Raw genomic sequence first — 14,633 nt, forward strand, 5'->3', positions numbered from 1 at the left:
TAGTGGCCACCAGGAGGCAGGCAATCTCTTCAGCTCAGTTTAAAGCCTCAAAAAAAAAAAAAAAAAAAAAAAAAAAAATGGAATAAATAGAGAGCTTCCAAGAGGAAAGGGAGAGCTGTAGACATAAAAATTCCAGTCTGAGGGCAAGAAAGCAGGAGTCCCAGAGCTATGGGCGCAGTAAGGAGAAGTTAAACCCCACAGCTATGGATGGGCATAGGAAGGAGGAGTCTGAACCCCAGAGCTATGGCCATGGTAAGGAGAGGTATGAGTCCCAGAGCTATAGGCACAAGAAGGAGATCTGGCAACAACAGAGAAGAGCAGAAGTCACTTTAGAAATGTGATCACGTTGAGGCAGGGGAGGAGAGGAGCCAGAGGTGTACTGCTGTAGGATTTGAAACGACTATCGAGGTACTGGAGCTTGGAGACAGGAGAATAGACACAGTCAACTTGGCTACCTCCCTTTCCCCAACATGGGATTTCTGAAAAGCAGAAAATGGCTGTTATTCTGGGATTTGAGGAAGACTCCTTCAACTCAGGAGGATCCACTGAACAAAGATCATCCTTTCTCCCTGCAGGAATCCAAATTCAGGGCCCTAGAAAGACAGGGCAGTTGCCTGGGACTCAAAACATTAATTGCCAAGAAGTCATTCTGGTTTGATTGTTGTTGTTGTTGTTGTTGTTTTGTTTTGTTTGAGACGGGGTCTCACTATGTGGTATAGCCTTGGCTAGCCTGGACCTCAGGGAGACCCACCCACCTCTGCCTCCTGAGTGCTGGGATCCAATGCATGCTCCAACACACCTTGCTTATTTGTCCCAGTTTAACCACATCCTTTGTCCTCAACTCTGCCCATGCCCCATCCCCTTTCTCTGGGCCTGAACCCCAGAATAGCAATTTCCCTGGATTTCTTCTCTAGTATAATTAGCTAGGGCCTTGGGAGCCAACCCTTGAGCCGGTCCTGATTACCCATCAAGTCCAGGAGTCAGGGGCTTGCCCTAAAAAAGGGCTTTGCATAGTCTCTTCTTGATGAGGCCCGGGACCAAAGGGCCTCTGTGTTTTCCTGCTACACTCCCACATTGTAGTTCAGACAAAGGGATTCCTTGTGTCTCAACTTCAGGCAAGCATCCTTGTGACCAAACTGTGGAAGGCTGGCCAGAATGAGGGAAGGGTAAGTAATCACAGAGCCAGAGATGACACGATTGTCCACTACCCAAGAGCGTCTCCAGAACCCTGAGACCTTCACTCTCCAATCAAGCAACAGTGGGGTAAGACACACATAGAAATGAAGAGGGCCAGCTGGGTAGCAGTGGCACGCACTTAACCCCAGCACTCAGGAGGCTGAGGTAGCCAGATGTCTGGGGTCAAGGCTAGCCTGACCTATAGACTGAGTTCCGGAACAGCCAAGGATACACAGAAAAACCCTGTCTCCAAAAACAAAACAAAACAACAACAACAAAAAACCCCACAGAGACCTAAAAAGGAAACTGAGACGGTGTGAGGGTGCTCCGGCTGAACTCCTGGCAGACAGATTTGGAGGCAAGAATCAGTGACGGGGTAGCCCAGAGCCAGACAAAAGTCTGCAGTAAAGTGAGCCAAGAGATTTGGGAGCCCAGGTGGAGGCCTCTGAGTTTCTCACTTGACAAGAGTATCCTTACAGCCCTGGGCTCTAAGTGGAAGCCTTGAGAACAACATGAAAACACCATGTTTGAAAAGTAAGAACTTGAGAAAAGCAGCACACACATTTGCCAGGAAGAGCAACATGTTCCTTCTCACATGTTCCTTCTCACATGTTCCTTCTCACAAGAGGCAGTGGCAGGGACTTTAAGTGCCAAACCCACCAGGACTGGTATAGAGGAAGCACTCCTCATGTATCATGACAAGAAATGACATCACTCAGCAGGCATGAAAGGGTTGGTCTCCCAATGACAAAGGTATCTAGGCGGACCAATCCTTGGGGGTTTGCGCATTTTGAAACAGGGTCAATTCTCCATTTTTTGATAAGAGGCATTCCTGGCTCCTAGGCTTTGATGAGATGATTATTCCCCCATCTCTTCCTCAGTGATCTCCTAGAGGCCCTACATTCCATAAAACTCACCTCACTGGGGAGGGGCATGGAGATAGCCTTGGAGCCACAGGCTAGGCCTCTAGAGTCAATATCTCTATGGAGATAGCCTTAGGGACCTAATAATTGAGGGATAAATGCAGAGGCTCCCCAGGAACCAGAGAGATAAGCCAGGCTTCCATGGTAACTGATTGTAGTACAGCCTCCAGCCCCCGTCTAGTTGGAGGTGGAGAGAAAATTGAGGGAGACTTGGGCCAAAAGTTGAAAGAGCCACAAAGTGCAAATGGGTAGGAAAGTTTTTACAAGAAGGTCACATCATCCTGGCACTGTCCCCAGTACCAATGAGCCTCAAAGCCCTGCTTAGCACTGTCATCTTCTGATAGCTCAGGTGGTCCACATTGGAGCCCGTCCCCTGGAAGTTTCCATGTAGCTGTTAGGCTCCCTAGCTTGGTGGATGTCATGTCCACCTCAGTCCTGGCCCTGTCCTCACTGGGTATAACCTTTGCCCAGTCAATCTCAGGACAGGAAGGCCCAGGGTGTCCTTGTTCATCCAGCTCTCTGGGGGCCACCGTGTCCAAGAAGCTGCCAATAGAGACACTGTCCAGCCGGTCAGTTGAACTGGTATCTGGCAGGCTGTCCCAACTGCCCCGCCTTGAGCGTTCTGGGCTTCCCCCTGTCAGACTATACTGACTGCTGGTGAGACTGCTGCAATGGCTGGTCAGTGTCCCCCGCTCCTCCAGCAGCCAGCGCACTGCCTCAATTCCCTCATTCAAGGTCACCAGCTGCTGCAGAATCTTCACGTCGATGGCTCGCAGGTAAGCCTGAGGAAGTGAGAAAAGACATTAGTTCCCTTTCAGGCTATGAGTTTCCCAGGTGGTCCAGGTGGCTACACTTCACTTTTAAAAAAACACGGGAAGAGATACAGGCTTTAGAGCAAAGAGACCCCTGTTTAAATTTCCAGATGGAGCTAGGCTGGAGATACAGCTCAGTGGAGATCGACTTGCCTCCTTAGCATGTGTGAAATCCTGGGTTCCATGACTTGCACCAAACAAAAAGACAACTTTCCAACCAGGCAGTGGTGGCGCATGCCTTTAATCCCAGCACTTGGAGGCAGAGGCAGGTGGATCTCTGAGTTTGGGGCCAGCCTGGTCTACAGAGCTTAAGAGAAGTCACAGCTCAAAAACAAAACAAAACAAACAACCCCCCCAAAAAAAACAACAAAACAACTTCCCTATTGATTAGCTGCATGATTCTAAGTAGCTATCCTATTTTCTTTGAGCCTCAGTTTCCTTGATTAAAAAACAAGGCTAAATCATTCACTTTGTAGCATGGGAACAAGGATTTTAAATGCTATCAGGTATGCACGTTCTACAGCAGGGTCTTTGTAGACATTAAATATTAAAATATGAGGCTGGGGGATGTGGCTCAGTGGAGGAACACTTGCCTAGCATCACGAAGCCCTGAGTTCTATCCCTAGCACTGGATAAACTAATGTAGTGATGCACACTTGTAATCCAGGCACTCAACAGGAAAGAAGGGGATCAGAAGTTCAAGGCTATTCTCAGCTACATTGGCAGTTCAAAACCAGCCGGAGGTTCATGAGACCCTGTTTCAAAATTAATGAAATAAAATAATAAAATAAAATGAGGGCTTTTTTTTTAAAAAATATGGCTCGTACATATAACTTCAGCACTCAAAAAGCTGAGGAGAAACACTTGGAAGGCAGAGACAAGAAGATTTCTGTGAGTTCCCGGCCAGCCTAGTCTACAAAGTGAGTTACAGGTCAGGGAAGACTATAACTGTCTTAGAAATCAAACAAGCAAACAGAAAAAGAGGCTGAGAAGGAGTCAAGAGTTTGAGGCCTGGGGTTAGGGATTTGGCTCAGTGGTAGAGCGCTTGCCTAGGAAGCACAAGGTCCTGGGTTCGGTCCCCAGCCCCGAAGGGAAAAAAAAAAAAAAGAGAGTTTGAGGCCAGGGGCTTAGGAGATGGCTCATCAGGTAAGTGTTTGATACTCCTGATGAGGACTGGAGTTTGGTTCCTGCCGTGAGAATTTTGGTTTCTTTAAAAAGCAGATCTAGGGGCCTGAAGAGATGGCTCAGCGGTTAAGAGCACGGACTGCTTTTCTAGGGATCACGAGTTCAAATCCCAGCAACCACATCATGGTGGCTCACAACCATCTGTAATGGGATCCAATGCCCTCTTCTGGTGTGTCTGAAGACTGCTACAGTGTACTCATATAAATAAATAAATCTAAACAACTACAACAAGGAAAAAAAACAGAACTAGGAATGTTTTTATTTTAGTCCCAGGTGTGCTATATGGGGCTGCTTCGATTGTTCACAGCAGCTGACTGTGATTTGCCTTGTGCTCTAGCAGGGGCGTGATCTTGCCAGCTGCAGACAGTTGCGATTGTGTGACATCCAGAACTTTTCAGAGGGTGTATAAATGCTAGAGCCCCAGTAGGTAGATTGCTGGTTGTTGTTGCCACTTATTCAGTAGTCATGTGCAAAGAAGAAAGAAGAAGAAATGTGATATCCTGGCCAGGGAAGACCAAACTTGGCCCAAGGAACTCAATGTCCCTAATCAGGAAGAAATAGTTGAACGATATTGTTGTCCCCTTTCCTTTCTATCCTTTTTTCCCTATCTAGTGTTAGGGAGTTGAAAGGGTAGAAAAAACGATGGAGAAAGGGTGGAAGAAAGAAAAATCCACAAAGTAGCAAAACACTAGTAACAAATTCCAGTGTCCACATGGTGTGGTTCACAACCTCCTATAACTACAGCTCCAAAAAAAAAAAAAAAAAAAAAAAATCCAGTCCCCTTTTATGATCTTGACAGGCGCGCGCACACGCGCGCACACACACACACACACACATACACAAACACACATACATATAAATAAAAATAATTTAAAAACTAAAACTTTAAAGGAGTTCGAAGCTAGTGTGAGACCTCTTTTAAAAAATTAATAAGGGGTTGGGGATTTAGTTCAGTGGTAGAGCGCTTGCCTAGCAAGTGCAAGGCCCTGGGTTCGGTCCTCAGCTCCAAAAAAAATTAATAAATCAGGGACCAGAGGGATGGTTTAGCAGTTGAGAGTACAGGCTGCTTTTCCAGAGGTCCTGAGTTCAAGTCCCAACAACCACATGGTGGCTCACAATCATCTGTAATGGGATCCGATGCCCTCTTCTGACATGTGTATGTACATGCAGATAGAGCACTTATATACATAAAATAAACCTTAAAACACTTTTAGGGCTGGAGAGATGGCTCAGCGGTTAAGAGCACCTGACTACTTTTCCAGAGGTCCTGAGTTCAAACCCCAGCAACCACGTGGTGGCTCACAACCATCTGTAAAGAGATCCGATGCCCTCTTCTGGTGTGTCTGAAGACAGCGACAGTGTACTTACATATAATAAATGAATAAATCTTAAAAAAATTTTTTTAAAAGGCCAAAGAAATTCAGAGTTAGAGTTAATGCAGAGTCCCTGCTCAGCATGTCCAAACCCAGCACACATGTGCAGGTACACACACACACACACACACACACACACACACACACACACACACACGCAAATCCAACCTGACTGGGTGTGGTGGTTGGAATAGGAATGGCCCCTCATAGACTCATGTGTTTAAGTGTTTGGCCCACAGAGAGTAGCACTATTAGGAGGATGGCCTTGTTGGAGTAGGTGTGGCTTTGTTGGAGGAAGTGTGTCACTAGTGGGGGTTGTTTGAGGTCTCAGATGCTCGTTATACCCAGTGTGTCTCAGTCTCCTGAGGATCAAGATGTGGAATTCTCAGCTATCGCTCCAGCACCATGTCTGTCTGCCTGCCACCGTGTTTCCTACCATGATGTGATGGACTAAATCTCTGAACTTTATAACAATTGCTGTGGCCATGGTGACTGTCTCCTCACAGCAATAGGAAACCCTAACTAAGACACTGGGCTTCAAACTTTCTATTCAAGGTAAACTATTAGACCGATCCAGACTGGCCAATATGACTTACAACCAAAGGATAGCTGGTAAGGTGTTAGATGGGAAGCAGTCTGGGCCAAAAGGAAGTGGGAGCTGAGGATTCAAGTGGGTGCTAGCTTGATTCTCTGTTCCCTGAAGACCAGTAACAAGGCTTAGGATGTGGGGCCATTGGTGTCCATTTAGTTTCCTGGAAGTAAGAATAACTCACAGTGGGACTGGAGCGATGGCTCAGGGATTAAGAGCACCGAGTGCTCTTCCAGAGGTCCTGAGTTCAAATCCCAGCAGCCACATGGTGGCTCACAGCCATCTGTAATGAGATCCGATGCCCTCTTCTGGTGTGTCTGAAGACAGCTACAGTGTGCTCACATAATAAATAAATAAATCTTTAAAGAATGGCTCACAGTGTAATCTTCAGGATCCCTCCAGCTCTCAAGTGCACTGAGCTAACCTTTCTTGAGCATCAGTCTGAAGCTGCTCTGATGCTTTGCAGCTCTCTGAGAACAAAGTCCAGACACACCAGCAGCCGCATTCACAAGCCTATCACACTGTGGTCCTTGTCTGTCTCTCTAGCTTGAGTCTAACATCCCTCTTTGCCAGGCTTGTTGTTTTTGAGACAGGTCTCACTGCCTAACCCTGGCTGGCCTGGAACTCACTATGTATGCCAGGCTGGCCTCAGACTCATAGAGATCTGGTGCCCTTGTCTCCTGAGTCCTAGGATCAAAGAAGTGCACCAGCCCACCTGGCACATTATTGCTTTTAAGTTTAGTTTAATTGTTAACCAAAGTAACCAGATTCATATAGAAATGGACCCTGGTAGCACAAGTTTGTAACCCCAGCTACTGAAGAGATAAGAGACAAGATTGCAAATTCAAGGACATCCTAGACAACTATTTCAAAATAGAAACATATTTTTAAAAAGGACTTGGAGGGCCAGTAAGGTGGCTTAGCTGGTAAGGGCACCTGTCTTTGCCTCCCACATGATTAAAAGTGTATGCCACGGGGCTGGAGGGATGGCTCAGTGGTTAAGAGCACCGACTGCTCTTCCAGAGGTCCTGAGTTCAAATCCCGACAACCACATGTTGGCTCACAACCATCTATAATGAGATCTGATGCCCTCTTCTGGTGCGTCTGAAGACAGCTACAGTATACTTATATGTAATAAATAAATATTTTTTATAAAAAAGTGTATGCCACAATGCCTGACTTCACTTGCTGTTCTTGAAGGCGTGGGTTCAGTTCCCAGTCCCCACATGGTGTCTCATAACAGTCCTTAACTCCAGTTCCAGGAGATACGAAACCCTCTTATGACCTCTGCAGGCCCCAGTCATATATGTGGTCCACACATATACATAAACAGGCAAAACAAACAGAAAAATATCTATAGGTTTTTTTTTTAATTCCACATGACAAATGGTAGAGAAAACAGCTGCTACAGAGAACTGTGCTTACCTGGAGGGCCATAACCCGAACCTAGAGGGAAGACTGAGCTAAGACTGGTTAGGCTGGACTTGATCTGACAGTGGAGAGAAGCAATCCAACCAAAGGATGCACCCTCCTCCAATTCTAAATGGCCAACACCTGATATCACATCACTCCAGGTCAGCTCTTCTGAGAGGCAGGCCCTCATTCCAGCATTTTTTTATCTTGAACTTCTGATTCTGCTGCCTAACCTCCGGAGTACTGGGATTACAGGCCTGCCCCGTCACACCCAGCTTAATGTAGTACAGAGGATTCAACTCAGGGCTTTCCCTAAGAAAGGCAAGCAAGCGCTCAACATCTGAGCACATCCCTAGCCCCCAACAGCATTCCTCTTCCTGTACAAGCCTCAGTCTGTCTCCTCCTTTCCTAACTCAGGGCAACAGCTCCCTGAGAGCAGTTCCTGTCCACCCATTTGTGGTTCTCTGCCTAAGGTTGCACTGAGTACCTTTAGTTCAATTCTGTGATTCTCTCACCTTCGTTATCTGATCTCCCAGTTGGTCCCCAAGACTCAAGAGGCTGAGTTGTACTTCGTTGCTTAGGAAACCAATCTGAGCACCAGATTCTTTAATCCTGCAACAGTGGGATTCCCTGACTGCGACAGCATCACCTCCCAGAATAGAAGCAGAAGGCTTTCTCGATAGAAAAAGAAACACTCATTTCATGCCATCTCTTTGGAAACAGAGCGGAAGATAAATAGAAGCCACCCAGTGCTTTTCCCTGGAGGCTCCTTCTCTTTCCCATAAGTAGATCAGACTCTGCTCAGCCCAGGTGTCCCCAGCAGGACTCTGGCTCCCTCTGTGCTCAACCCAAATCAGGCCTCAGGTTAAAGCCTGAAGACCAATTTCTAGATCCAAGGTAACTGCCTGCTGGTATTAAATATTATCATTAAAATAAAAGGTCTTAACAGGTGTCTGGTTTCATGGTTACCCCCTTATTTCCTTCTCCAAAGGGTAAAAAGCCCCAAAGGCAAGGAAGAGGCAGGGCAGGGCCCTCCTTAAGACAACAAGACACGTCAGAGGCAGAGACTAGACTTGAACCCGTGCCGTTCCTCCGTTTCTTGCCTAGTGTGTTTTCACGAACTGCTCTGTGGAGGTGGCTTCTCATAGCAACAGCTCTTTGGGTGGCCTGGGAGACTGCCATTGTTTCACATTCCCACACAGCTCAGAATCTGGCTCTTGACTCAACTTCTGACCGGGGAAACAAAGCAAGAGTAGGAAGCCAAAAGCAGAGCTGACCTTAGCCTGATGGGCAAGCCTCTGTTCCTACACAAGGAGAGTAGGCTGAGGGACTTCTGAAGGATATTCGAGGGCTTGATCAGTTCTGCCTTCCTGCCTTCAAATCTCCTGTCCTACCCTTGTTCTTGGGTAGAGCAGAGTACAACAAGAAATCAAGGCTATCTCGGCCTGAAGGAGAAAGGAGCATGACTGGAGATCTTTCCCCTCATGGGAAACCTCAGCCCCCAGGCCTGATAGGCCAAAAGTTAAGACATGAAAACCAGAAGTTAAATGTACTCCCTGAAATTGTATTAAGAATGAGAGTCAAGGGGTTGGGGATTTAGCTCAGTGGTAGAGCGCTTGCCTAGCAAGTACAAGGTCCTGGGTTCGGGTCCCCAGCTCTGAAAAAAAAAAAAAAAAAAAAAAAAAAAAAAAAAAAGAATGAGAGTCAAAGGTTAGGCTGGCCTCCGGATTCCCTGTATGAGAAGCGAGCCTGTGGGCATTTGAAACTTTTCTCATTTGAAAGACATGAAGTGTGCTTAACCTATCTGCACAAAGAATGTCTTCATGATGAATGTGGTCAGATGATCTGGGCTCAAATCTTCACTTTACTTTTTTGAGTGACCTTGGGCCACTGCTTAACCTCTCTGTACCTCATTCTTTCCTCTATGAAATACCTCATATCGAGCCGAGCATAAAGGGGACATCATGTAGGAGTGGTGGTACTGCTGGATTGCAGAGCACTCCCCTAGCCTGTGAAAGGCCCTAGGTTCCATCTCAGCACCTCCAAGGAGAAGAAGAATGGCTAGAGATGGCTCAGCAGTCAAGAGCACTTGTTCTCAAAGCGGACCCAGGTTAGGTTCCCAGCACCCACATAGCAGCTCACAACCATCCATAACTCCAATTCCAGTTGATTTGATGCCTTTTCTGACGTCCCCAGGCAACAGGCATGCATGTGGTACACACACGCACACCAGCAAAATACTCCTACACATAAAGTTTCTTAAAATCCTTTAAAAAGAAAAATACCTTGTACGATCCCAGACGTTAATACATGGCTTATATTCTGCGTATAATTTAATTTCCAGCTGGGTATGACAGCACGTGCCCATCATCTCAGAGTTCAAGAGGCTGAGATGAGAGGAATACGAGTTTGGGGCCAGCCTGAGCTACACAGTGAGCCCATGTCTCAAAAACAAAACACAACACCTTAGTTTCCAAAGGACAAACTAGGTAAACTCTCTTTATGCCTTGAGTAATTTGTACAAAGAGGCAAACCAGACCTCGTTCAGAGGTGAATACAGTCACAGCCCTGCTCTGCAGAAGTTGGCACTCAACTACAACCTTCAAGGCCAAATACACACTTGGCATTCATATCCTGCCCACAGGGATCCTCTCTGACCACTCAGCCCAGGAGACTCTCTTAGCCTCTCTTACCATAGAACGAGAGCCCTAGACTGGCCTTCGAGGTCCCATGTCCTTCCTTCCACCCTTCCAGATCTGCTTGACACAGGTTGTGCACACAGTGGGACCCCAGGAAGACTTATTGACTGACTTGTCAATGTGGGCTCCTGGTTCTGAGCCAACGAGTAGCTGGCAATTCCTCAGTTCTCCAGAACTGGCTGCAAAGTGGTGGCAGGTGTAATTCATCTCTTTCACCGGAACCAGGGCCCCAGGGGAGCCCGCTGGGACCCGGCTGCCCATTTGGCTCAGAATCTAGACCAACAGCTCCAGAGAAGGGGGTGGGGAGGTGTGGCTGTTTCCTCTCCCTTTCCCCAAGAAGAAGGGAGCCTGTAAACCAGACTGAGTCCCAGGAGAAGGACCAACTTGAACTGTGAAGCTATGTCTCTCTATTAAGATCTTAGACCCTCTAATACAGTGATGGTGCGGTGCTTAGGAAAAGGACGGGTTTTTACTGTGCCCCAGTGCAAGCAGTTTCCAGCAGGTATTGCCTCACCAAAGCTCTTTTTTGCTGAATCCTGACATGAACACCCTGGGGCCTTAGGAACAAAACCTCTTCCCCTGTCTGCTAGAGAAGGGGGATAAAAACGTTTGCCTTATAATGGGGTTTGAGGAAATTGGTGGTCCCGGATGCCGGATGCCGATGGGAAGAATTTGCGCTGTACTAAGTTTTTTTTTTTTTTCCCCGTGCTACTTAGCCCTCGCCTCTCTCCTCCCGATTATTGGGCAGGGAAAACTTCCAAGAGCTATGCCTCCTACTCCCAGTTCTCAGGACCTATCAACCCTTCATTCACCCTTGGGAACCAAATAATGAGACGTCACTTCACTCTGCTTTCAACTTCGGATGGATTGATCCGGGAAGGACCCTCTTCTCCAGCCCAACTCTGGGACCCTGCCCCTGCCCCTACAAACGTCCCCGTTCCCGTGGCCTGTAGCACCTACACTCACCAGCTCCATCCTCAGCGCCATGATCTTGTCCCCTAGGCCGTGGCCAGTGCTGGAAGCCCCCGGGAGCAGCACATCCCCAGAGGTTCCCAGATCGCACTCGCCTCGGAGCCCGCGGAGCAGTCCTTCGGGGGTCTTCCTGCCCACCTTGCCCTCCACGTCTCGTAAGTCAGGCGTCTGGGACTCCGCGGTCCCCTCCATGTGGGCCCAAGCCAGAACAGAACTGGGCGACTAGGGTCCGGTTCCCAAGGGTCCTCTCTTCTCTGCTACGAACGCCGAGCGAAACCCGTGGATCCCCGCCCGCCCCGCGCCGGGTGGGGTGGGGTGGGGGGGAACAGGAGGAGGAGGGCGCCGTAACGCTCAGAAAAGCCGCGCAGTTGGGGAGCGAGTGGTGCGCACACAACTTCTAGCCCTGGAGGCGTGCGACTAGGTGATCCTGGATTTGGAACTGAAGATCTCAAAGAGAGCTCAGTGCCTTCTCCCTACATTGGCACCAGCTAGGCATACAGAAGGAAGCTAATAAATGTTTGCTGAATGAAAAGTAGCCCTAATCAGAGCTAACGCGACTGCAGAGGTTTTGGAAGGCTTTCTGTTCAAGAGCTGTGTCTGTTTCAAGGGCTAGAACATAGCCCCTCAGTTCACAGACACCTCCCAGCATCTATAAATCAGCTGAAAGAGTAATAGAGGGCAATCCCCCTGGTCAGTGAGAAGCAACCATCATTAAAATGGAAGGGATCCACACGTCTTGATATTCATCTTACATGGGCTTACAAAAGAGGTGTTTCCTAAGACTGACTGTAAGTATGGGTAGTCTGAAAATCCTGGCAAGTTAGGGCCTTTGTTTTTTGTTTTGCTTTGTTTTTTGAAGATAGGGTTTCTCTCTGTAGCCCTAGAACCCACTGTAGACCAGGCTGTCCTGGAACTAAGAGATTCTCCTGCTTCTGCTAGGATTAAAGGCATGTGCTACCATAGGCAGGTGCCACCATAGCCTGGCCGCTGCTGCTGCTTCCTCTTCTTCTTCCTTTTCTTCCTCTTCCTCTTCCTCTTCTTCTTCCTCTTCTTCCTTCTTCTCCTCCTCCTCCTCATCCTTCTTTTTTTTTTTTCTTCTCGTCCTTCTTTACAAAGAGGGTCTCACTGTGATTCTGGCTAGCCTAGATACTTGCTATGTAGAGTGGACTGTCTTTGAATTCACAGATAGCCACCTGCCACTGCCTTACCAGCATAGGAATTAAAATCCTTTTTGGAGAGATGGCTCAGAGGTTAAGAGCACTGACTGGTCTTCCAGAAGTCCTGAGTTCAAATCCCAGCAACCACATGGTGGCTCACAACCATCTGTAATGGGATCTGATGCCCTCTTCTGATGTGTCTGAAGACAGCTACAGTGTGCTTATATATAATAAATAAAATAAAATAAATAAAATCCTTTTAAAAGATTAATTTTAGGGGTTGGGGATTTGGCTCAGTGGTAGAGCGCTTGCCTAGCAACCGCAAGGCCCTGGGTTCAGTCCCCAGCTCCGAAAAAAAGAAAAAAAAAGATTAATTTTAAAGATTAGTTACAAGTATTTTTTGAGTATGTTTATGTGGGGATATGTACACATGAGTACAGGTGTCAGGAGGCCACAGAGGGGCATCAAATCCCTGAAAGTTGGACTTACAGTTGTGAGCTTTGCAACATGGGTGCTAGGAACTGAACTCAGGTCCTCTCTAAGAGCCCAATGTGCTCTTACCTGCTGAGCCATCTCCAGCCCCAGCCCCGATGAGAGCCTGCATTTCCAAGACCTATAGGAGATGGCCATGCTACTGCTCTGAGGACCACACTAAGTGACACAGGTATGTTTCTACGCTGTTTGGACTTAATTCTACAGGTAAATAAGGACCATGAAAAAAATTGTTTTGTTCTGTTTGGGATTTTAATCCAAGTATTTCCAACCCACCATTACAGAAAGATTTATAATGAAACAAAACAAAACAAAACAAAACAAAACCTCTTCCCTCTACTCTTTCACAGCTTTAGGCCTACTTCCCAAAGGCAACCCACTTTCAGTTTGTCGTTGTTTGTAGTTTATTTTGTTTGTTTGTGTGTGTTTAACTACTCATAATTCTAGATTTTTTTTTCTTTTTTTCTGAGCTGGGGACCGAACCCAGGGCCTTGTGCTTACTAGGCAAGCGCTCTACCACTGAGCTAAATTCCCAACCCCATAATTCTAGATTTTTATTAATTTACTTCATATGTATCTATGCATCTCTGTGTGTAAATATATGCGCGAGTGAAAGTGTCTCCAGAGGTCAGAATCGGTCTCAGATCCCCTGGAAGTGGAGCTACTAACAATTGTGTATGAACCATCTGATAAATCTGTTGGGAACTGAACTCACATCCTACTTGTAAGTGTATGTGTTCTTGACTGCTAAGGCACCTTTCCAAGCCCCCCCCCATCATAATTCTAAACACTTATACCACTCCTAAATTTAAATATTATATACTGTCTTCCTGTGAATATATGGATAATTTGTTTTGAGGTAGAGTTTCTTGATGGCCTTGACTTAGAGATCCATCTGCCTCCCTAGTGCTAGGATCACAGATTTGTGCCACAGACTCAGCCTCAAATATACGCACTTTCTTTTCCTATAGCTCAGGGTGGGTAGCTGAGCATGACCTTGAACTTCTGACCCCGCCTTTTTCCAAGTGTTGAGGTCACAAATGCACACCATCTTACCCTAACTCTCTGTCTCACTATTTACCCATGGTTTTATGTTAATTTAAATGAGAATGGTCCCCATAGATTCATGTATTTGGATGCTTGGTTCTCAGTTAATGGAGCTGTTTGGGAAGGACTAAGAGGTGTGGCCTTATTGGAGGAGGTGTGTCATTGGGGATGGGCCTTGGGTTTTCAAAAGCCCAAGCCATTCCCAGTTAGTTCCCTCTGCTTTGTGTTGTGGATAGAGATGAGATTTGAGCTCTCAGCTAGCAGTCTAGCACAATGCCTGCCTGCCCATGAACCTCAATTTTAAATACTTTTCCTTATAAGTTGCCTTGGTCATGGTGTTTTGCCAGAGCAACTGAGAAGCAACTGTTAATTAATTTACTCACTTTACATCCTGATCAAAGAAGCCCCCCTAAAAAGTTAGTAACTAAGTTTTTAACCAGAGATTAACAAAATATTTGCCTTTGTTAAAAATTACTCTGGATTTTTCTTTTTCTTTCTTTCTTTTTTTTGAGAAAGAGAGAGAGAGAGAGAGAGAGAGAGAGAGAGAGAGAGAGAGAGAGAGAGATTGAGATTTTCTCTCTGTAGCTCTGGCTATCCTGGAACTCACTCTACAGTGACCAGGCTAACCTCCAACTAAGAGATCTGCCTGCCTCTGCCTCCCAAGGGCTGAGATTAAAGGTGTGCACCACCACCATGTGGCCTTACTCTGGACTTTTCAAGAAGCAAGGAAGATTGGAGAAGCAGAGCAAAACTCCGAGTCAAGGAGATTAACTAAAAACCAAAAACAACTAAAAG

The 14,633-nt window shown here is 46.8% G+C and overlaps 1 protein-coding gene across 1 annotated transcript; it reads right to left on the reverse strand.

Annotated features, from left to right (window-relative positions):
• Positions 1 to 2,315: 2,315 nt before the first annotated feature.
• Lurap1 (leucine rich adaptor protein 1) lies at positions 2,316 to 11,440 on the reverse strand. Its single transcript, XM_032899597.1, has 2 exons — positions 11,137 to 11,440; positions 2,316 to 2,881 (listed from the first exon to the last, which is right to left on the reverse strand). The coding sequence occupies exons 1-2, from the start codon at positions 11,332 to 11,334 to the stop codon at positions 2,360 to 2,362; spliced, it is 720 nt and encodes a 239-aa protein (XP_032755488.1). The 5' UTR covers positions 11,335 to 11,440; the 3' UTR covers positions 2,316 to 2,359.
• Positions 11,441 to 14,633: the final 3,193 nt, after the last annotated feature.

The sequence above is a fragment of the Rattus rattus genome, chromosome 1 (assembly GCF_011064425.1).
Source record: "Rattus rattus isolate New Zealand chromosome 1, Rrattus_CSIRO_v1, whole genome shotgun sequence".
In the NCBI taxonomy this organism is placed as follows: domain Eukaryota; kingdom Metazoa; phylum Chordata; class Mammalia; order Rodentia; family Muridae; genus Rattus; species Rattus rattus.